The sequence below is a fragment of the Helicoverpa zea genome, chromosome 15, assembly GCF_022581195.2.
Source record: "Helicoverpa zea isolate HzStark_Cry1AcR chromosome 15, ilHelZeax1.1, whole genome shotgun sequence".
Classification (NCBI taxonomy): Eukaryota; Metazoa; Arthropoda; class Insecta; order Lepidoptera; family Noctuidae; genus Helicoverpa; species Helicoverpa zea.
In genome coordinates, this window is record NC_061466.1 from 7,146,588 (window position 1) to 7,168,266 (window position 21,679).

At 38.5% G+C, this 21,679-nt stretch overlaps 5 protein-coding genes across 6 annotated transcripts in view; 3 read left to right on the forward strand and 2 right to left on the reverse strand.

Moving 5' to 3' along the window:
• LOC124636811 (tyrosine-protein kinase CSK) overlaps positions 1 to 4,686 on the forward strand; it is a 31,534-nt gene extending 26,848 nt beyond the window's left edge. For both annotated transcript variants that reach the window (XM_047172975.1, XM_047172974.1), the window contains exons 16-17: positions 1,510 to 1,973; positions 2,987 to 4,686. In XM_047172975.1, coding sequence (XP_047028931.1) covers positions 1,510 to 1,512 — 3 coding nt within the window. In that variant the 3' untranslated portion in view covers positions 1,513 to 1,973; positions 2,987 to 4,686. The remainder of the gene's footprint in view (positions 1 to 1,509; positions 1,974 to 2,986) is intronic.
• A 10-nt stretch (positions 4,687 to 4,696) lies between these two features.
• LOC124636813 lies at positions 4,697 to 7,037 on the reverse strand. The gene is made up of 4 exons (XM_047172977.1): positions 6,765 to 7,037; positions 5,664 to 5,898; positions 5,482 to 5,554; positions 4,697 to 5,404 (listed from the first exon to the last, which is right to left on the reverse strand). Exons 1-4 carry the CDS (start codon positions 6,832 to 6,834, stop codon positions 4,697 to 4,699), a joined length of 1,086 nt encoding a protein of 361 aa, XP_047028933.1. The 5' UTR covers positions 6,835 to 7,037.
• A 91-nt stretch (positions 7,038 to 7,128) lies between these two features.
• Positions 7,129 to 9,792, reverse strand: LOC124636810 (DET1 homolog). The gene is made up of 5 exons (XM_047172972.1): positions 9,368 to 9,792; positions 9,129 to 9,254; positions 8,795 to 9,021; positions 7,618 to 8,520; positions 7,129 to 7,535 (listed from the first exon to the last, which is right to left on the reverse strand). The coding sequence occupies exons 1-5, from the start codon at positions 9,686 to 9,688 to the stop codon at positions 7,343 to 7,345; spliced, it is 1,770 nt and encodes a 589-aa protein (XP_047028928.1). The 5' UTR covers positions 9,689 to 9,792; the 3' UTR covers positions 7,129 to 7,342.
• Positions 9,793 to 9,976: 184 nt separating this feature from the next.
• Positions 9,977 to 11,472, forward strand: LOC124636812 (cytochrome c oxidase assembly protein COX16 homolog, mitochondrial). Its single transcript, XM_047172976.1, has 2 exons — positions 9,977 to 10,291; positions 11,189 to 11,472. The coding sequence occupies exons 1-2, from the start codon at positions 10,149 to 10,151 to the stop codon at positions 11,367 to 11,369; spliced, it is 324 nt and encodes a 107-aa protein (XP_047028932.1). The 5' UTR covers positions 9,977 to 10,148; the 3' UTR covers positions 11,370 to 11,472.
• A 4,010-nt stretch (positions 11,473 to 15,482) lies between these two features.
• Positions 15,483 to 20,275, forward strand: LOC124637118 (polyubiquitin-C-like). Its single transcript, XM_047173459.1, has 2 exons — positions 15,483 to 15,639; positions 16,805 to 20,275. Exon 2 carries the CDS (start codon positions 16,811 to 16,813, stop codon positions 20,234 to 20,236), a length of 3,426 nt encoding a protein of 1,141 aa, XP_047029415.1. The 5' UTR covers positions 15,483 to 15,639; positions 16,805 to 16,810; the 3' UTR covers positions 20,237 to 20,275.
• Positions 20,276 to 21,679: the final 1,404 nt, after the last annotated feature.

Consider the following 21,679-nt stretch of genomic DNA (forward strand, 5'->3'; position numbering starts at 1 on the left):
CAGGTAACACTGCAGCCGACATATCCTACGACGTCATGCGCGCCGCCTGGCACGCCGACCCCGCGCAGCGCCCCGCCTTCGCCGCCACGCGCCACCGCCTCGCCGCCATCCGCGACCTCACGCAGCCCATGCCGCACCAGGTAACACTGCAGCCGACATATCCTACGACGTCATGCGCGCCGCCTGGCACGCCGACCCCGCGCAGCGCCCCGCCTTCGCCGCCACGCGCCACCGCCTCGCCGCCATCCGCGACCTCACGCAGCCCATGCCGCACCAGGTAACACTGCAGCCGACATATCCTACGACGTCATGCGCGCCGCCTGGCACGCCGACCCCGCGCAGCGCCCCGCCTTCGCCGCCACGCGCCACCGCCTCGCCGCCATCCGCGACCTCACGCAGCCCATGCCGCACCAGGTAACACTGCAGCCGACATATCCTACGACGTCATGCGCGCCGCCTGGCACGCCGACCCCGCGCAGCGCCCCGCCTTCGCCGCCACGCGCCACCGCCTCGCCGCCATCCGCGACCTCACGCAGCCCATGCCGCACCAGGTAACACTGCAGCCGACATATCCTACGACGTCATGCGCGCCGCCTGGCACGCCGACCCCGCGCAGCGCCCCGCCTTCGCCGCCACGCGCCACCGCCTCGCCGCCATCCGCGACCTCACGCAGCCCATGCCGCACCAGGTAACACTGCAGCCGACATATCCTACGACGTCATGCGCGCCGCCTGGCACGCCGACCCCGCGCAGCGCCCCGCCTTCGCCGCCACGCGCCACCGCCTCGCCGCCATCCGCGACCTCACGCAGCCCATGCCGCACCAGGTAACACTGCAGCCGACATATCCTACGACGTCATGCGCGCCGCCTGGCACGCCGACCCCGCGCAGCGCCCCGCCTTCGCCGCCACGCGCCACCGCCTCGCCGCCATCCGCGACCTCACGCAGCCCATGCCGCACCAGGTAACACTGCAGCCGACATATCCTACGACGTCATGCGCGCCGCCTGGCACGCCGACCCCGCGCAGCGCCCCGCCTTCGCCGCCACGCGCCACCGCCTCGCCGCCATCCGCGACCTCACGCAGCCCATGCCGCACCAGGTAACACTGCAGCCGACATATCCTACGACGTCATGCGCGCCGCCTGGCACATCGACACCAATGACTGTGTTTCGCATGGCACGTTAAACGTTGAGGCGGTCAGATGGGGCAGTCGCTCCTTGTAAAGCACTAGTACTCGGCTACATCCGGTTAGACTGGAACTGGAAGCCGACCCCAACATAGTTGGGAAAAAGGCTCGGAGGATGATGACCATGCCAAAAAAATCCATTAGATTCCATAAAAACTTCAATACAATTTATTTGCCTCTTGTTCATTCTTAATTTATACACGCTACAGACGTAATGAGTAATATGAGTTAAAATCATGCCATGACCTATATCTACATAATAAGACAAACGAAGATCGTCATCCTCATATTCAGATCTCTAACACGCGACATCTATTTACAGTGAAGGTCGCCGGGCTGTGTCGTGGGACTTCGTGAATTAGTGAAATAGTACACACGGGATAGGCAAAGTGCTGTGAAGGTTGCAACATGTATTTTATACATTAATTAATACATACTGTAAGTACTAAATTATTTTAATATGTTTGAAGACACTCCCTCGCTAAGTATAATTGTAATGTAGATTAGATAATGTGTAATTTTGATGTGTTGTACAAGAATGTGTGTCAGATGTTAGGTGTTGGAGGAACTTTTAGTGGAAACTACCGTCCCAATAGTACCTACGATGAGATTTACAATAGCCGTTCATTTGCGAACTTCAGTTGCACAACACAAGTCGGAAAGATGCAAATTTTTAGTACAACGTTCGTTCAAAGTTGTTTCATTCCGCTCTACGAGACATACGAATCTGTCTACAAGGTTTGTAAAAATAAAACCTTAGGCGGAAAATTATATTCTTGAAATACAATAGGGTTGTCTCCTAGTATTCATTTAGTTAAAATTAAATAAATGCACCGAAAGTTCACAAAACTAGAAACACGATAAGCTATATTATATTATTTATAAATGACCATATATTTTTTAATTAATTTATGAAATTTTAATTTTGAGCCTGTGACGTCACGCCATTAAAAACGACGAGAAGAGACCGATGACGTCATCCTTTCTATATTTGACAATGACAAGTATTTGACAGTGACAGATATATCGAAATAACCTCAGAATTAATGTTTTGTTTATTTGCTTCTGTGAAGTTCTGTGTGTTAATTGCATTTAAGTGATACAACTGCTAAAGAATTATGGAGAAAGGATTTATGAAAGCTGATAGTTACAATCTGCCAAGAGTAGACTCTTTTATGGTCGCTCAATTCTTTGCCAATAACCAAGATTTTTATTCAGCGGTACGTGGATGAACAGTTTATTTAGAGCACTAATGGTCGTATTTCCACAGTCTCGCACAACACAAACCTTGTAGACATTCATTTAGTTTAAGTTTTTTGAAAAAGCATCAAATCTTTTCGAACGCGGACACAAACATAACCTCAATATAAATAAACACAAACTTTACGTTTCTTTGCACCATTTCATTTTTCCGCGTACACAACACAAAACATTTGAGGTATTTTATTTTTGTGCAAATGTATAAAAATAATCTATATGTATAAAAATAATCTATATGTATAAAATATTATACTTTTTGTAGCTATTTTATAAAAATACATTATTAAAATAAAGAAATCCATTAGTTGGTATGTTAGTTTTTTCTCGTTAGATGTGCTTTAAAATGTAAAGGAATGAACAGAGAACGTTGACGTCACAGTCACGTGATCTAGCGTTTTCTGAGCAATATTTTAAGACAAATAGAAAAACATGTAATACATAAAAAATAAAAAGATTTGAGACGAAAAATGAAAGAGAGGGTGATCTTAAAATTATTTAGAAGCTATCTAAATAGATTTCCGAAAATTGGAAACAACCCTATTAGAGGCACTTTTGAAACATGAAACAACATTAAAAACCATTCCGTTCAGATCTTCTTTCCGACAATATATTTAGTTCTTAAACAACACAAATATAAAAGCACAAGTTTACATGAAACAGTTCCACTAAAAGATCCTTATTTAAATAAAATTTTATTGAAGGCCTAAACTTCAATTAATCGTAACATATTCTCGTAAAGATTCCACCCAATAGAGGTCACGAAGGTTATGTCGGTACTATGGTACTGTCTAGTCAAAGTATTGTTTGTATCATATTATAGTATTTGCACTTTAATTATTCAAAGGGGACTGATTGCATAAAAATCAAAAATATATAAAAAAACACTTCTGGTTGTAAAGTTACTTATAGAATCGCTCAAATAAATAAAATTCCTTGACAAAATGCCACGAGTAAGCAACAAGCAAGTATTAAAATTGTAGACGTACTTGTGTGTTAGTTTATTTCTAGAATAAGTAAATGTGGACGGAGCACGTGCGTGTTCAATCCACATACTTTCATGGAGTATTATGTGTAAAATTCAGTGTTGTGTCAAAAAATTATAGCAGCTGTCTGAGTGAGTTATTAATTCTTTACGACGACGTTAGCATCAAAGTCTGATAGTATAATAAATCTAAAACATCAAAGCATTTTGTCAATATGTTAACAAGTTCAATTGGTTCACACTTTGTGTTATATAGACTAAGATATATTTAGCCATAGGAAGGAAAAGTTAAATTCAACTACCAGGTTGTGTGCTATCGTAAAGCAATATTAAGCTTCGACAGATGCGCGAAAGACGTAATCCTAAATACAAATTATCAAAACTCAATATAAACGTCACCAGATATTATTTACATTTCAAAAATATTTATTTGGTGTTGCTGGCCAAGTACCCAAAAGCTATGCTACACAGTTTTACTATACACAGAAGAAACGTTTGCGTCTATAGGCTTTATTTAATTTATGGTAGTTGTAATGAATTTGTATGAAACATGACAAATAGTCTGATATAAGCCATGAATCTCAAGTAAAATGCAAATGTTCTATATTATCGTTGTAAACTTATAAAATTCTTGCGTGAAATTGCTTACATGTTATTAAAAGATCTATTATGATGATACTATTAAATAAATGTACATGCATTGTTTACGCTAAAAATTGCAAATATATTATTTTATGTATTTCAACAAGCTTAGGAAGTAAGATTGAGCATTTTATAAAAATGAGACTTTTAATTCAACTACCACATTTTATTAAGTCCTTTTGTTTAATCTTATGCAATACTAGTTGTAAGTGTTAAATTGTTTTTACCATATATTTATGTTCTATCAGAAATTTTGTGAGAATTAAGTATGTAATGAAGCGATTCAGATGCAAGACATTTGATTTCTGCCAAAGCATAGGAACTTGATTTATTTTGGTGTTTCCATAAAAGTCTTCCTTTTACTAAAAATGTATTAATTTCATATGGAGACAACATATTAAATTAATTGTACAACTGTTTACTAGTCTTTAAAGAGTAGTAAGGACTGAATTGTTTGCAGTTGTATTTTTATCTGTAATTTATAAAACATAAGAACTAAGGTATTAAAATCTCAATTGTTTTTGTTTATTACTTGTACTATTATTTTCAACAATGTAAATAGATTTTTAACTTTAAGGAATAAATTGTATTATAACAAAGTATAAATACCTAAAACACACGTTTTTTATTTATTCACACATGAATTGCTGCAAGAGCTACAACAGGTACTGCAGCAACTGCTTTTCAACAGTAAGATCTCGGAACATTTATCTTCCATTGTTTTCTTGCTCAAGGGAGTGACTGGTTTCCATACTTCCGCATCATTACCGTCACATCTCTGATAGATACTATCTGTAATTAATAACTTATGTGCTTGCTGTTTAGGTTTTTCATCTGAAGTCTTACGCGTAAACTTAAACCAATTGGTCTTCTCATTTTTATTTCGTGTTTGTGTTTGGCGACCATCTTTCGGAATGCAGCTAATGCACTGATCTGTATATGTTGTGATTGATTTGTCTTCACTCTTAGATTTGTCTTTCGATTCACAAGCACAAGCACAGGTGTTATTTGATTTGCCTTTGTTTTTCTTTCCTTTTCGTTTTTTTGGTTTAATGTCCTTATCCTTTATTAGGTCATCACTTGAACAGTTCGTTGAAGCGCTAGTACTCTGGGTTGGCAACTTTGTGTCTACCAAAGACTCTAAGCTCATGGGCCGAGCAGGGCAGTTGCACGGTTTGCTGCATACCACTTCGTAGTGGCATATTGTGTTATTGGCGGGCACTGTGTTAATCTGAACAGCCGCGGCGTCTTTACATGACCTTAACACACCTTGTCGCAAGCTCGGATAGAAGTAGTGCAGGTCTGTCGTGGATGAACTGTTATCGTTATGAAACTGTAAATACCTCAACTTTATTACTTGGAAACATTATTTTACACCTTATTTATACAATGGTGGAATTACCTGCGTACCTTAACGTGATATCCACTGTTTACGATGTTCATATTACATTCGGAGGCAAAGCAGGACTTTGGTTGGTCATTCCTGTTACATGAAGGGTTCAATACATTTTGAGACAATTAAGTTAACATGTGTAAAAGAATATTCAATCACAATCATGAAAGACATAAAATAATATGTAAGTTCTACTCACGGATTAGGAATACCTCTAATGCACCAATTATTGTTGCAAGGATTGCTATAATTCATATTAGCAAACATAGGGTTAACTGAAGTTGGATAAGTGGATTGGCATTGCACTGGGCCGGTGGACCACCACTTGACTGTCGGCATGAAGAAGAACTGAACTGTTCCATCTGGTAATGTCAACGACGTGACTTCTCCTTCTCCTACTATTTCGGAATAAATGTTTTGATTACATTGTGCAGCTACAAAATTAAATGTAATTAATATACCTACTAAGCTCCATTTGAGTAAGCGCGTAACTAAAGGTAAACAATTTTGATACAACTTTATACAAATACATGGTAAACAGTAAATTACCACAAAATATTGATAGGTAATTTTTATTGTTGTATTTACATAGATTTTTAGCCACACTTTATTTTAAGATGATTTTAATATGATTTTAACTGCCTCGTTGGTCTAGCTGTCGCTAGTACGGCTGCTAAGCACGAGGTCTCGGGTTCGATTCCCGAGTCGGGCCGAAATCGCTTTGTGGGTTTTAGAAGACTTTCACAAAGCAGCCCGGAGCCTGGAAGCTAGTGATTGATACACCCGTGCATCGGAGAGTACGTAAATGTCGGTCCTGCGCCTGATCTCTCTCCGGTCGTGTCGGATTACCGTCCCATCGGGCTATGAGAGTTAAGGAATAGTGAGTGCACCTGTGTCTGCGCAAATGCTCGTGCACTATAATATGTCCTGCGTAGTTGGCTAATCTCCTTACATGAGAACAGCCGCCGTAGCCGATAATCGGCTAGGAGGACATCATCATTTTAAGATGATTAGGTACATCGAGATTGTTTATTTTAGTTAAGGGCCTACTCAAATGGAGTATAAATAAAAATCAAAAATGATATAACGATGGTGATGAGTTTGATTGGTTGGGTAAATCTGTGGAACAACCAGCCCGATATGAAAAAATCTTCAGTATTAGAAAGCCTACTTTTTATCATACTACGCAAACGAAGAGTAGGTACGCGAGTGGCAGGTAGAACATTTTATTTGTAAGATAGGAATTTATTTGGGGCGGTACACCATATTCAAAGTTAGGTAATAATCTAATATTACTAACGTGACCGATAAACAGGCAGTTGTGGTACATTGGTGAAACCGTTTCCGCAGAAGGATCGGTTGCACTGCATGATTGCGTTTCAAATTATCGCTATTTATTTCTTGAACTCATATCTATACTGTTTTCATACTATGGGTACTGGGGTTAATGTTTATGAGTCAATGTTATAATATCCATTTTTTTACATAGATATTCATGTCGACATTTTGCTTGACTTTTTGTGAATGTCATTTTTCCATTTATTCATGGTGTATAAAAAAATGCCAAAGAAATGAGTTTAACGATCATAACAATTTTATTGAGATCAGTTGTGTCTATGGTGTCTTATGTTGAATATACCAGGATTTCTCAAATTAAAGAGTCATTTATACAGTCATTCACTATTATCATTTATTTCACAATTAATAGCAATTCCTTGTTGCAAAGTAGGTAACATGCTATGCTTTACAAGCTTAGTTAATATTTTAATATAAAAATGAAAAATAAACATGTCTCATTAGTATTACATACTACACAGTAGCATTAATAAATTCCATAAAAATCTGCACTTAAAATTAAGATTATTTACAAGCACGTTATCAACTGAATACTGCATTTCTTATATGAAAATTCACGATGTATTCAGAGTTAGTTCTCTGTACACTGATCGCAAAGGGGTCGGTAGGATGGAAGGTAAAAGCGACCAGTCTCCGCGCGCTAGCTGGTACAGATTGCCCTAAAACACCGGCGTAAATTTTAAATTTTAGCAAACCTGAGTCACGTGCGTAGAATCTGAAACATAAAATACATATTTCAGCATCATTATCATCTAAAACTAAAATTTGGAAATATTAAAAATAAAACTCACGTTTACCTTATAGGATATTCTCCATAAGCTTTGGGTCTCTCCATAACAGAAACCCATTTGTCATCATAGCTAAATAATCCTAAATCTAAGTATGGCGAGCCACTGTATGATTGTGCACTAATAGGTAACTGTGCTAGAATTCTTTTGGTGGCTTCTGTCCGACCTCCATAAATAGCTCTGACAATGGTTTGCTTGAATCTTTGTTGAGTAAGCCTGGCATACAAATTATTAGATGGTGAACAAGTGAATTGTGAATCAGCACATAATCTTGCATTTCTAAAACAGTCACAATAATTCTCAAATAGTTGCAGTAGCCCTTCTGAAGTGTTCTCATATACTTCTAGTATTTTGCTTTCACTTATGTTGTATATCACGAAAAATGAAGATTGACTATTGGGTTCCGCCACTCGCAGTGTCACAACTTCTTCACTTGCATACTTTATAAAAAGATGATCCTCATCTAATAGCTGCATCTTCCACATCCTCAAACTTTTAAACATATCAAAGTATTTATAAAACTTTCTCAATTCAAGGGGATCTCTTGTTTCATCACTGATTGTTTTTGCTCTTTTAAAAAGAAAGACCAACAATCTATGCTTAAGGCTATTTATCGTTTCTTCATGAAAAGGCCTTTCATTCATTAACGGTACAAAGACCGAGTTCACTATGAATGGATCATCATCATAACAGAATCGTCCAATTTTTCTTATTTCTATTAACATTCCTTCCACAATTTGAAACAAATGTATTGTTTGATGCTGAACTGACAGTACAGCCAGAACTTCCTTATACAAGTAAATGCCTTGATTGTGAGATAAATAAATTTTATCTATTCTGAAATGTTTGGTATCACATAACTTGCCCTGATGCAAGTCCACTAGATGCAGTGAATAATCTTCTAATGCTGACCTGGAAACAAAACAATAACATCAATGGGAGAGAGCCCTTAGATCCAACGCAATGGGTGATATCATAATTGCTCTTTTTTTTGTTTGCTTATCCCTCGTTTTACAGCCCAAGTTAAATATTATAGCACCCAGATGACCAATTATTAATTGAGCTAAAACTATTCCTTTTCTAAATTAGTGCTTTTATAAAAAGATTCATATTAATAAACAAGGCCAGCTTTGCAAATAAGTGATAATAATATCCAAGAGATAAGAATATAAATAAAATAATTTACCTGATGGTAGGTGTCACAGCTTCATTATTGCTATGAATATGATAAAAATGTGGTCTCAGGTCATCGGGAATGTGAGCTGCTGATCCCACTATCACATATCTTCCGTCCTCGGTGAACAGACTGCACTCTCTGTTCAGCTGCTGGTCCATAAAGGGCATGTGGCCAGCATTGTTCCGTTCAGATCTCATCACTTCTCTTTGTTGACACACATTTACAGTGAACTTAGGCTGAAATGATAAAATTTCTTGTATAAGGTAAAATTTTGTTTCTGCTTATACTAATACTGTTATTTTTTCAGTTGATATAAATAAGCAAGTAGGATTTATGTAAATACCTTAAAAAACCTGTAGAATATGTGAGTCCTTATTCTATGATGAGCATCAGCGTCAGCATTGAGCAAGTCTGAAGGATATCCAGCTACGAGATCCCCGGCAGCTGCTGCGCCTCTGTACTCATAGATCTGTGAACAACACCTGGTTGCTTAGCAAGTACTCTACCTTCAAGCCTTTGTATACATAGTATTTGTAACTTTAAGATCACATTATTAAGTGATTGTATATTGTACTCAATTACCTCTAATGAGGTTTGATCAGCAGAAAATGCGATGAAATGTTTTCCATCAGGACTAAATTTCCTCAAGAAACAAGGTGGTTTTTCTACATTGACAATAGTCAAGTTAGGAAACACATTTTGGTAAAACTCTCGAACAACATGAAAATGGGAGCCAGGTTTTCGTGATCCATATATTTCTCTGTCCATAAGGCGTATGACTAAGTTCTGAGGCTTGATTTTGCGCGGTACAATTCTCTCTGTGCAGAAAAACTCATCTTCTTTAAGAGCACCAGGAGGAGGATCTTCGTAATAAACACTTGTAGACTGGCTGGTGGAAGCCATGGTGCCTTTAAAAACCTTTAATGTTAGTTGTGTTTGTTAGAAAACTCGGCATTTTAATAAATAAAAATTATGGCAGCGGTGACGCTGACAACAAATATTAGGAAAATGGCGGAAATCAGCTGTGTTTATGATGTGACAAATTACACTTCGTTCAAAAGTAAATGTTATTAAAAATCGATGTGATTTCTTTTTTTTTCAGAAATGTAGTATTTTACATGAATTTAGGAACGAAAACAAAGAAATTAGGATATCTTACATACCATACATTCACTTTTTTAGAAAAAAAGTAAATGAAGGGTGCTCTAGAATTCGCTCATAAACAACACAGCCTTTTGGCAGATCCAAATAACATTTGACAATTGGTTTGACAGTGACAGGACAGGGAGGTTTATTCGCAGAGGTTATGTTGTTATATCACTGTGTTTAGTTTTTATCAATTTCTCTCATAAAATTGGAAATTATGGATGAAGTAAATGCTCGCCTAGGGTCTATGCGGAATACACTTTCTGCTTTAAGTAAACGTAGATCATTTAAATATGGATTACCCTTCATTTTATTTATGGTTGGAGGATCATTCGGCTTACGAGAATGGACACAAATCAGGTGATTTTTATCTTACAATGCGGATTACATGGAGCCTAAGAAATGTATAATCGCTTTTTACGCTATTTCGAAGACAGTTTTATTGCCCTAGAGCTCTATACACGCTGTGATTATAGGGCCAGTTTAGGTTATACAGAAATTGTTACTCAAAGGCAATTGGTTCTTTGCTAAGGTGTTTGTTCCACCACTTCTTGTTCCCATAAAAAACACATAGGAAGTGGTGAAGGCCGGGCGATTTAGGGGTTGTCTTTTTAAGTTTTACCTTCTAAAACTGCTGATTTTCGGCTTACTTTGAATAAATGACTTTTATCAGCTTATCTTAGTATTTAACTTCACATAATAGGACTCGAACATATATGCCATTATGGGTATGTTTTGTGTCGCCTACTTACTAAATTGGGCTCCAGGCTAAAGCTAGGTCTATTGCAGTTGAACCATGAAAAGATTGTTACAAGTCTCCTACCTATAGAGGTAGTTCCAAAGGACCACCACTGACAACATTCAGTAATTGATACAATTCACTTATGTATCAGACAATATCTTGTTGGCCAGAGTAAACATAAATATAATTTTTAAACTTTAGTTCTACGATTTATGTAATTGGCTTTTAAAGCCATGTTAATGAATAAATAAAGTAGACATTTATTGGTATGAAGTCATAAATTGTTGAAGCACCCATAAGTATTTAAATAATCTTCACAATCAAAACAGGGATATCCTAAAGAGAAAGATTTCACTGTTATTTATAGTAAAACCGTAACTTGGTACATTATTTATCGGTTTGTTATTAGTTTCATACAGGTATGTCAGTGTATCAGACAGTTTCATTCAAAATTGGTAAACTCAGTAGAATAAAAAATTATTTAATATCATGTTAATGTTAAACTTTGATTTCAGGTATCAGTTCTCCAAAGTAAAAGGCGTGAGTAAAGAAGAAGCAAAGAAAATGGGCCTGAATAAAGAAAAGGATGTAACTTTGGAACAAACATATGAAGAAATACAAAAATTAGACATAGACAATTGGGAAAACAAACGAGGGCCACGACCTTGGGAGAACACAGAACCAGAAAAGAAGTGATTATGTGTCAAGCTTGACTTCATACTGTTAGCACAAAGTGTTAAAGTATTATTGTTGTAAATATTTTTATCTTAGTTAAATAAATAATTTTTGTTTTCCTAAACATACCAGTTTACCAGTCTATTTATCTACATTAATGTTATAAAGCTGAGGAGAATTTGTTTGGTTGAATGTGCTAATCTCAGGAACTAGCTGGAATGATTTGAAAAATATTTATTTATTTAAAATCCTTCTTGCACAAACAGTACAATGGCGGACTTAAAGCCTTAAGTGTTCTCTACCTTTGAAAAACTATTCATACATGACTCATTTGCGGAGGAATGCCAATGCCAATGCCAGGAGGCAAATGAAATATAGAATTATAGAATCTATATTTTTTGGGAAATTTCAGTATATTAGGGTGCGCGAAGTAATTCCCGTGGCGTGAATAAAACCGCTGGCGAAAGATAGAATTTCATGGTAACTTTTTATTTCTCAAAATGTTTGTAAATTACAGAGTTATAAACCTTATAACGAAACTTATTTCAAACGTATAGGTATGAGCTGGACCTTGAGGAAGGCTATCAATTGCGCCGTCTGGCTGCGCACAGAATGGTACCTAATCAATAGATTAATGTAATACCTACCTACCTACCTATGTATTGTGATTGTATGTCTTTTTAGGAAGGTCACTCACTTCTACTGCTATAAAGTAAAAAAACATGGATAATAGCTATTTACGTAGTGACTCATTGCACTTAAGTGAAAATACGCTTGTTTACTAGAATCAAACATTAACAAATTTGAATATTCGGAGTTTTGCAGATAAAAAACATAACAAACAGAAAACGAAACGACCTGTGCAAACAATTCCACGTAAATATTGCAGATAGTAATCAATTTCTTGCAAAAACTGAAAAATATTTACCTCGCTTTAAAACTTGGCTCATGGCCAGAATCAAGCTCTTGTGCGAATAAACCCAACTGGGAAAAAGCTGGCCACAAATTGCTCTATGCCATTCGGTCTAGAAGACCGTGATAATAATAGTTTGTACCTAATAGTTCCGCGTAGGTATATTTTCATGCAAAGTGCGCATTGAAATGTACAATACATACACGTGTGACCTCGCCGCTGCGCTGAAGCACGCTGAAGTCTCGAAAAGTCAGGAAATCTCATAAATAAAATGCGATGTTATCGCAAATAGCGCAGTTGGAATTTCCTTGATTATAAGAGACTAGCATCTGCCAGCGGTTTCACCCGCATCCCGTGGGAACTACTTCCCGTACCGGGATAAAAAGTATATATAAGGCCTATAGCCTTCCTCGATAAATGGGCTATCTAACACTGAAAGAAATTTTCAAATCGGACCAGTAGTTCCTGAGATTAGCGCGTTCAAACAAACAAACAAACTCTTCAGCTTTATAATATTAGTATGAAGATTGCTTGTTAACAAACGCTAATCTAGGCAGGAAGGTACCTACATGGGCAAATCCAGCCTTCCTACATTAGAGAGGAATAAATAAGAGAGAGTATGCATATAAAGAAGTACGTAGGGGTATTACATTAGACATAGGGAGAGTACATACAAAGAAGTATATAAGGGAGAGAACAAATATATATACCAGTTGAAACATAATAAAAATAAGTAGGTAAGTAGAAGTACAATAAACATGACAAGGAAGGTAATAATTTTATAGTCACGGATAGGCAAGAATAACGTTTTTCTTAGGGACCTAACTGTAAAATTCTTTAGTCGTTCTAATGACCGTTATATTGTACCGAAATCTTTTAGTTTCACTATTTATTACTTAACGTTGGTATTTAAAGTGACCTAGCGACCTACCTCTTTTAATTATGAACCACCATTAAGCTCGTTCTGAAAATGTTTAATCATCAGCGTTCGTAATCACTTTACACTAAGTTTGCATCCAGAACCACCTACATTTCCCTTAAAATTTTAAACTACCTACCTACACCACAAGTTCTCTTTTTTATCAAAACAGTAGAATTTACAAGTACTTAGGGTAAGTATGTTTAATGTCTTTATTGTTTGTCACAATTATAACGCAACAATGACCCTTGAACAATGGAAATAAGTACCTAACATTTTGCATGTCATTAATACTTACCTGTGTAAACAATACGGATTCTAGAATAATTAAGGGCACATGCATACTTATCTAAATCGTGTCAAATATCAACAACAGCTGATTTTTATCGCCTTTGTAAAGTGTTTTGCATTTCGGTAAATTCCTATTTGTACCTACCTAATGATTGATCGCCCGACTGAAACCACTGCCACCGAATCTTATCGGTTTGTCCAACTTAGGGCCGGTTTTTCAATCATCAGTTAACTTCTATCTGATGAATATGTTTGACGTTTTGACAGCTTTTGTATAGAAAATATGTCAAACCGCCATATTTATTCCTCAGATAGTCAGTTAACTGATGATTGAAAAATCAGCCCTTAAACATATAAACAAAACGAATTTTGTGGGTCAATGGATTTAATAAGGTCGAGCAGCCCACAGTTGAAATAAGTACTATTATTTAATGAAACAGTAGCCCTTAGACTGAACTACGCTATTCAATCACTTGTCTAGATACCTTGTTGACTTCGAGCATGGACTTCGTCCACCACTCCAAAGACATGAGGAGTGGGTGACTAACGTAATTTACTCAAGTGTCAATAATTATAATATTTAATCAGACACTTGACTGATACGTAAACAGTGCCTAGGTACATTACCTAAGTAAGCCTAAGTTACATAAGGATAGATAGACAGACACACATATCCTCAAGTATTTATAACCTAGGTATCTGCTGTTTAGACAAAGGAACGCGAGATAATGAACCTGTATGTGCGTAAGTATCTGTCTGCAGTCTGACCTAAAAGATTGTGCGATACGGTCGATGGGTCGGTGACCGAAAAAACATTGATGCTGATGAAAACAATGCTCTATGCTTGCATGACCTATCAGTATCATATGATATGACTCGTAGACTTGAAAAGGATATAGATAGGTAAAATAAATAAGTACTTCCCTTCCCTAATTAATTGCACAACAATTTCAAATTTTCTATAAACGATGAGTCATCATCATACGACACAATCCACTTATTTTCTTTCGTTTCTCATGCAATTACCGAGGTGATCATAGTCATAGTTTCCCTGAAACTGGATGATGCAAGACTACCAGAACATTCTAGAATTAACGTTACTTAGGTATTTGTGTACCTACCTATCTATTTGTAGGTAGGAATCCCTTGTTTGAATTCTGCACAAAGTGACTGGAATCGAGCCGATTTCTTTCTAGTTAGCAAGACAGAAACCTGTATATATCCTGCGTTGTTATATTTTCTATTTTTTTCTATAATACCCAGTTAATGAAAATATAAAGCATAATGTAGTTTTCATTTTCATAAAGAAAATACGTCAAGGAATGTCAATGACCTCAAACGGACTAATGACCAGCGTGGTATATTTTTAAATAGTTATTTTTATAAAAGGAAGGTCTACAGCAGGTTGGTATACGCCTACAAAGGGAACCTTACCTTCGGGAAACTAAACCCGACAACTAAAACCTAAATGGCTTATTTCCTACATGAGAGAAGACTTGCAAATCATGGGACGTAACGTGAACGTAACCATCCTTGTAAGATTTCCCTGTAACCTACCGTTAATTGATTTAATTAGTCTAGTTTCATAAGACAAAGTTTATGTAGTTTCTTGTTTATGTCTTTATGTATGTAACTTAATGTAGATAAGTGGGTAAGAACGGTATAGACACGTAAAAAACGTACCTATAATAGGTAGGAAATCAAAATAGTTTAAGTAAAGTTAAATTTCATATTCTTGTTTGGTTAGTAGAAATAGTGTTTTGCGTCCAGACTGTGTTTTATTGATCGCCGTGATACGCAGAATCGGCTTTGTTTTTGTTGGGTTTCCTCTCTCACAGCCACTCACAGCGCAGCCAGACCAAACAGTTTGCGTCACAAAGGAAAGAAGCAACGCATGCGTTCTAGAACACTATTGCCATCCCTATCTTTCTCGGTATATTAAAAAGAGATAAAATTTGCTTCGGCTCCCCTCGTCGGCTCTCCGCCGTTATCGATTGTACACGAGACCGTGTCTATATAAAGGGAACGTCAATTCTCGGACCGCATTTCAAAACGAGAAATTGAAAAAGGAATTCATAAGCGCGTGACTTTTTAGAGTTGTTCGTCAGAGATAACAGGATTTTATTGAAATTTTGTGTTTTATCAGACTAAATTCTAGTGATTAATCGGTAAGTGTTATTTTTCTTTATTATGTACCTTCTTCAATAAGTTGTAAATCAGAAAGTGATTTTAGAAACGTTCTAAATAAGGTCGAATCAGTGAACTGCGCAGTTTTTATTATTGATCGTACGCCATTTTGGTTTTTACATCGAAGCGAATTGAAATTGCGTCAGTGTTGAAGTTTCTTTAAATAAATGGAGTTTATGTTCTAATAAAAAATTCAAGTAGTCCTGTACCTAATCAACTTCTAAAGCTATTGTTGTGCCGTTTAAATTGTCATCTTTGTCTACTAAACTCAAGGTATGATAATAATACATACCTATTATTACCTATTGACATTCTCATCATTGTGTTGTGGATTTTCACAAAGTACCTAGGAAGTTACCAAGGATAAATTTTGCTTCAGTTTTTGCAATTTATAAATATTCATGTTAGGCATAATATATTAAATCTATATATAGATACGTTGATGTTAGTAGGTCGCCCTAGTTAGAAAATGTTTCCGTGACCTAGTTTCTGTCCAATGTCCGTCCGCGGCCATATTTTTCTCTAACGTAGGTAAATATGTATTTATCTATCCTACGTTACTCATCACAGTCATCACTTGCATTAACCAGTGGAAATAATAACATCGATGTAAATAGAACACAATCATTGGTATTCGGAATAGGTACCTACTTAGATAATGTTCTGTTGTGAGATACTTACCTACTACCTAGTTACCAAGTCTAAATTTAAGAAAATATCGAAGTAGATAAAGTATTCTGAAATATTAATTTTACTTGTATCCTGGATTAGGTTTGGGTGTCAAAAATAAATAATAACGTAGATCATTCTTTATCAAAACTGATTGTGAAGGAACTTACATACCTACGTAATATGCACCTAATTATGCATATTATTTACAAATGTTTTTGCAATGTAAGAAATCCGTCATGGTGGTGTTGATATAAAATTTTCCTTAAGTTTATAAACTTTGCTTCAGGTATTTTTTATTTACAAATGACACTATCGGCTGACGGATAATATCTACATGATAACTTGAGTCATAGTGTCAAGCATTGTATTCATTAGTTGTCATGAGTATTCGTGACTCATGTTAGGAGAAATTAGTCCCACTCATTACCGACGAGAGTTATAGTGTTTTAACAATTGTTTTTTCTTCTATTACAGGACAACATGCAGATCTTTGTGAAGACTTTGACGGGGAAAACCATAACATTAGAGGTGGAACCCTCTGATACCATTGAAAACGTTAAAGCAAAAATTCAAGATAAGGAAGGCATTCCTCCCGATCAACAGAGATTGATCTTCGCCGGAAAACAATTGGAAGATGGACGCACTCTTTCCGACTACAATATCCAGAAGGAGTCTACTCTTCATCTCGTGCTGCGTCTCAGAGGTGGTATGCAAATTTTCGTAAAAACATTGACTGGCAAAACCATCACTTTAGAGGTTGAGCCTTCTGACACAATCGAAAATGTTAAAGCCAAAATCCAGGATAAGGAGGGTATCCCACCTGATCAGCAACGATTGATCTTTGCCGGCAAACAGTTGGAAGATGGACGCACATTATCAGACTACAATATCCAAAAAGAATCTACCCTTCACTTAGTATTGCGTTTGCGCGGAGGAATGCAAATATTCGTAAAAACTTTAACTGGTAAAACAATAACTTTAGAAGTTGAGCCGTCTGACACAATTGAAAATGTCAAAGCCAAAATACAGGATAAGGAAGGTATTCCCCCAGACCAGCAGCGACTGATCTTCGCAGGCAAACAGTTAGAGGATGGCCGCACTCTTTCTGATTATAATATCCAGAAGGAGTCAACTCTCCACTTGGTACTTCGTCTGCGTGGTGGTATGCAAATCTTCGTCAAAACTTTGACTGGCAAGACTATCACACTAGAAGTTGAACCCTCTGACACAATTGAAAATGTCAAAGCTAAAATTCAGGACAAGGAAGGTATTCCCCCAGACCAACAGCGATTGATCTTCGCCGGCAAGCAATTGGAGGATGGGCGAACCTTGTCTGATTACAATATTCAGAAGGAATCCACTCTTCACTTGGTACTTCGTCTACGTGGTGGTATGCAAATCTTCGTAAAAACACTAACTGGTAAGACCATCACCCTTGAGGTCGAGCCTTCTGACACGATCGAAAATGTTAAAGCCAAAATCCAGGATAAGGAGGGTATCCCACCTGACCAACAGAGGTTGATCTTCGCTGGTAAACAACTGGAAGACGGTCGCACTCTTTCAGACTACAACATCCAGAAGGAGTCCACTTTGCATTTAGTTTTGCGTCTGCGTGGTGGTATGCAAATCTTCGTCAAAACTTTGACTGGCAAGACTATCACACTAGAAGTTGAGCCATCTGACACAATTGAAAATGTCAAGGCTAAAATTCAGGACAAGGAAGGTATTCCTCCAGACCAACAGCGATTGATCTTTGCCGGAAAGCAGTTGGAAGATGGCCGCACTCTCTCGGATTACAACATCCAGAAGGAATCCACTCTTCACCTGGTACTTCGTCTGCGTGGTGGTATGCAAATTTTCGTAAAAACACTAACTGGTAAGACCATCACCCTTGAGGTCGAGCCTTCTGACACGATCGAAAATGTTAAAGCCAAAATCCAGGATAAGGAGGGTATCCCACCTGACCAACAGAGGTTGATCTTCGCTGGTAAACAACTGGAAGACGGTCGCACTCTTTCAGACTACAACATCCAGAAGGAGTCCACTTTGCATTTAGTTTTGCGTCTGCGTGGTGGTATGCAAATCTTCGTCAAAACTTTGACTGGCAAGACTATCACACTAGAAGTTGAGCCCTCTGACACAATTGAAAATGTCAAAGCTAAAATTCAGGACAAGGAAGGTATTCCCCCAGACCAGCAGCGATTGATCTTCGCCGGAAAGCAATTGGAGGATGGGCGGACCTTGTCTGATTACAATATTCAGAAAGAATCCACTCTCCACTTGGTGCTTCGTCTGCGTGGTGGTATGCAAATCTTCGTTAAGACACTAACTGGTAAGACCATCACCCTAGAGGTTGAGCCTTCAGACACAATCGAAAATGTCAAAGCTAAAATCCAGGACAAGGAAGGTATTCCCCCAGACCAGCAGAGATTGATTTTCGCCGGCAAGCAGTTGGAAGACGGTCGCACACTTTCAGACTACAACATCCAAAAAGAGTCCACTTTGCATTTAGTTTTGCGTCTCCGTGGTGGTATGCAAATCTTCGTCAAAACCTTGACTGGTAAGACTATTACATTGGAGGTCGAGCCCTCTGACACGATCGAAAATGTCAAAGCCAAAATTCAAGACAAAGAGGGAATTCCACCTGACCAGCAGCGATTGATCTTTGCCGGCAAGCAGTTGGAAGATGGCCGCACTCTCTCGGATTACAACATCCAGAAGGAATCCACTCTTCACTTGGTACTCCGTCTCCGTGGTGGTATGCAAATCTTCGTCAAGACCTTGACCGGCAAAACTATCACTCTAGAGGTTGAGCCTTCTGACACGATCGAAAATGTCAAAGCCAAAATTCAAGACAAAGAGGGAATTCCACCTGACCAGCAGCGATTGATCTTTGCCGGCAAGCAGTTGGAAGATGGCCGCACTCTCTCGGATTACAACATCCAGAAGGAATCCACTCTTCACCTGGTACTTCGTCTGCGTGGTGGTATGCAAATTTTCGTGAAAACACTGACTGGTAAGACCATCACCCTTGAGGTCGAGCCATCTGACACGATCGAAAATGTTAAAGCCAAAATCCAGGATAAGGAGGGTATCCCACCTGACCAACAGAGGTTGATCTTCGCTGGTAAACAACTGGAAGACGGTCGCACTCTTTCAGACTACAACATCCAGAAGGAGTCCACTTTGCATTTAGTTTTGCGTCTGCGTGGTGGTATGCAAATCTTCGTCAAAACCTTGACCGGCAAGACTATCACCCTAGAAGTAGAACCCTCCGACACTATTGAAAATGTTAAAGCCAAAATCCAGGACAAGGAAGGTATTCCACCAGATCAGCAGCGATTGATCTTCGCTGGCAAACAGCTGGAAGACGGTCGCACACTTTCCGATTACAATATTCAAAAGGAATCCACTCTTCACTTGGTACTCCGTCTGCGTGGTGGTATGCAAATCTTCGTCAAAACTTTGACTGGCAAGACTATCACACTAGAAGTTGAGCCATCTGACACAATTGAAAATGTCAAGGCTAAAATTCAGGACAAGGAAGGTATTCCTCCAGACCAACAGAGATTGATCTTCGCCGGCAAGCAATTGGAGGATGGACGAACATTGTCTGATTACAATATTCAGAAGGAATCTACGTTGCATTTAGTCCTCCGTCTTAGAGGCGGCATGCAAATTTTTGTGAAAACTTTAACTGGTAAAACCATTACATTAGAAGTTGAACCCTCTGACACAATTGAAAATGTCAAAGCCAAAATTCAAGACAAAGAGGGAATTCCACCAGATCAACAAAGATTGATTTTCGCTGGTAAGCAGCTTGAAGACGGACGCACTCTTTCCGATTACAATATTCAAAAGGAATCAACACTTCATTTAGTTCTAAGGTTGAGAGGTGGAATGTAAAAAATAGATTTCTGAATTAAAAGACATATTCTGAATGCACATTTTGTTTTATTTGACGTAATATCACATCTATGTTCAATCAGTACAGATTCTAGATTCTAGTGCGTAATCTACCTAGCCCAATATACCCTTGAATTAGGCACCGTCAAGCTTTTGGAAAGTAACAAGGTACACGCATAAACAAGAACTTCAAATACTTAAACTTCATCATCTGCCTAGCCTTTTCCCAAGTATGGGGTGGTCGGTCTGGCCGGATGCAGCTGAGAACCAGTGTATTACATGGGCATTTGTCACGAAACACATTTTTGGGGTACCTATCAACCCAAAATTGAACAAAGGTTCCCAGATTACTGTGGAACCCTAAATGAGACTTCGCTGTCTGGCGGTCTGTATCTCATAAACCGTGATATATAGTTAGACAGTAGGCAGTCACGGATGATGAGTTATTGACTTATTGCTGCTATGTACATATTGTATACGTACTGTAAACTAGAATAAATATTTTAGAGTCCCTAGTCCCGATTTTAGATATCTGCGGGCGTCGAAGGTGCTGGGAGGAGTAGGTACAGGTCACAAGCGAGTACCTACGTTTGGTCGTAAATAGTCGGAAATTAGTTGCGGACCTACTTTGACTTACCTACACGTCTTTAAGATAAGATAGAGATAAAAACTTATGTCCAGTCAGCTTCAAAAACGAGCTCCAAAAGACGATGCGCTGCCGCAATGTAGCTAGTTGAGGAAGATGCTCAAGACTCACCGCCCCGTTTACAACACCCACCATATAATCACAGGGGCCCGATTCTCTTAAGTTAATAATATCAAAATTGAATAGAAATTGAATCGCAATAGCAGTTTTAACTATATCGGGCATTCTGCTACTAGTATAAGACCAATCGTATGGTATAATTTTTCGAATCGTTTTAGTAGTTTCGGAGTCTTTAGGGTACAAACAAACAAAACAATGTTTCCGCTGTATTTTATAAGTATAGTATAGAACTAATATAGTAGGACCTTCACCTGCGCAGAAGTGATTTATTGGTTTATTGCCTTAAGGCATGATTTAGGCCGGGTCGTGTCCGGGCTTTTACGAAATTCTAAAGACGAGCGTCGTTTGTGGCCCGGACGGGCCACGGATCATGCACGGTGTAATATAAACTGCTTCATACAAAATGTATGTAACGTTTCACATCCGTGCCCCTGCGTGCCCCGTACGACCCACGTACACGGCACTCCCCGGACACGGCCCGGCCTAATTTAAATCATCCCTTAGGGATGATTTATCCGCCGAGACCCCTTATTCGTGCCGATAACTATAAAGAAATATTAGTACATACACAGTACATACAGTTCGTTTGAGGAAAAATCATAGGGCCCAGACAAGTATCAAGGGGTGACAGCGACATTCCGTTGGCACCGTGTTGGTTGGTTGTAATGTATAGATGC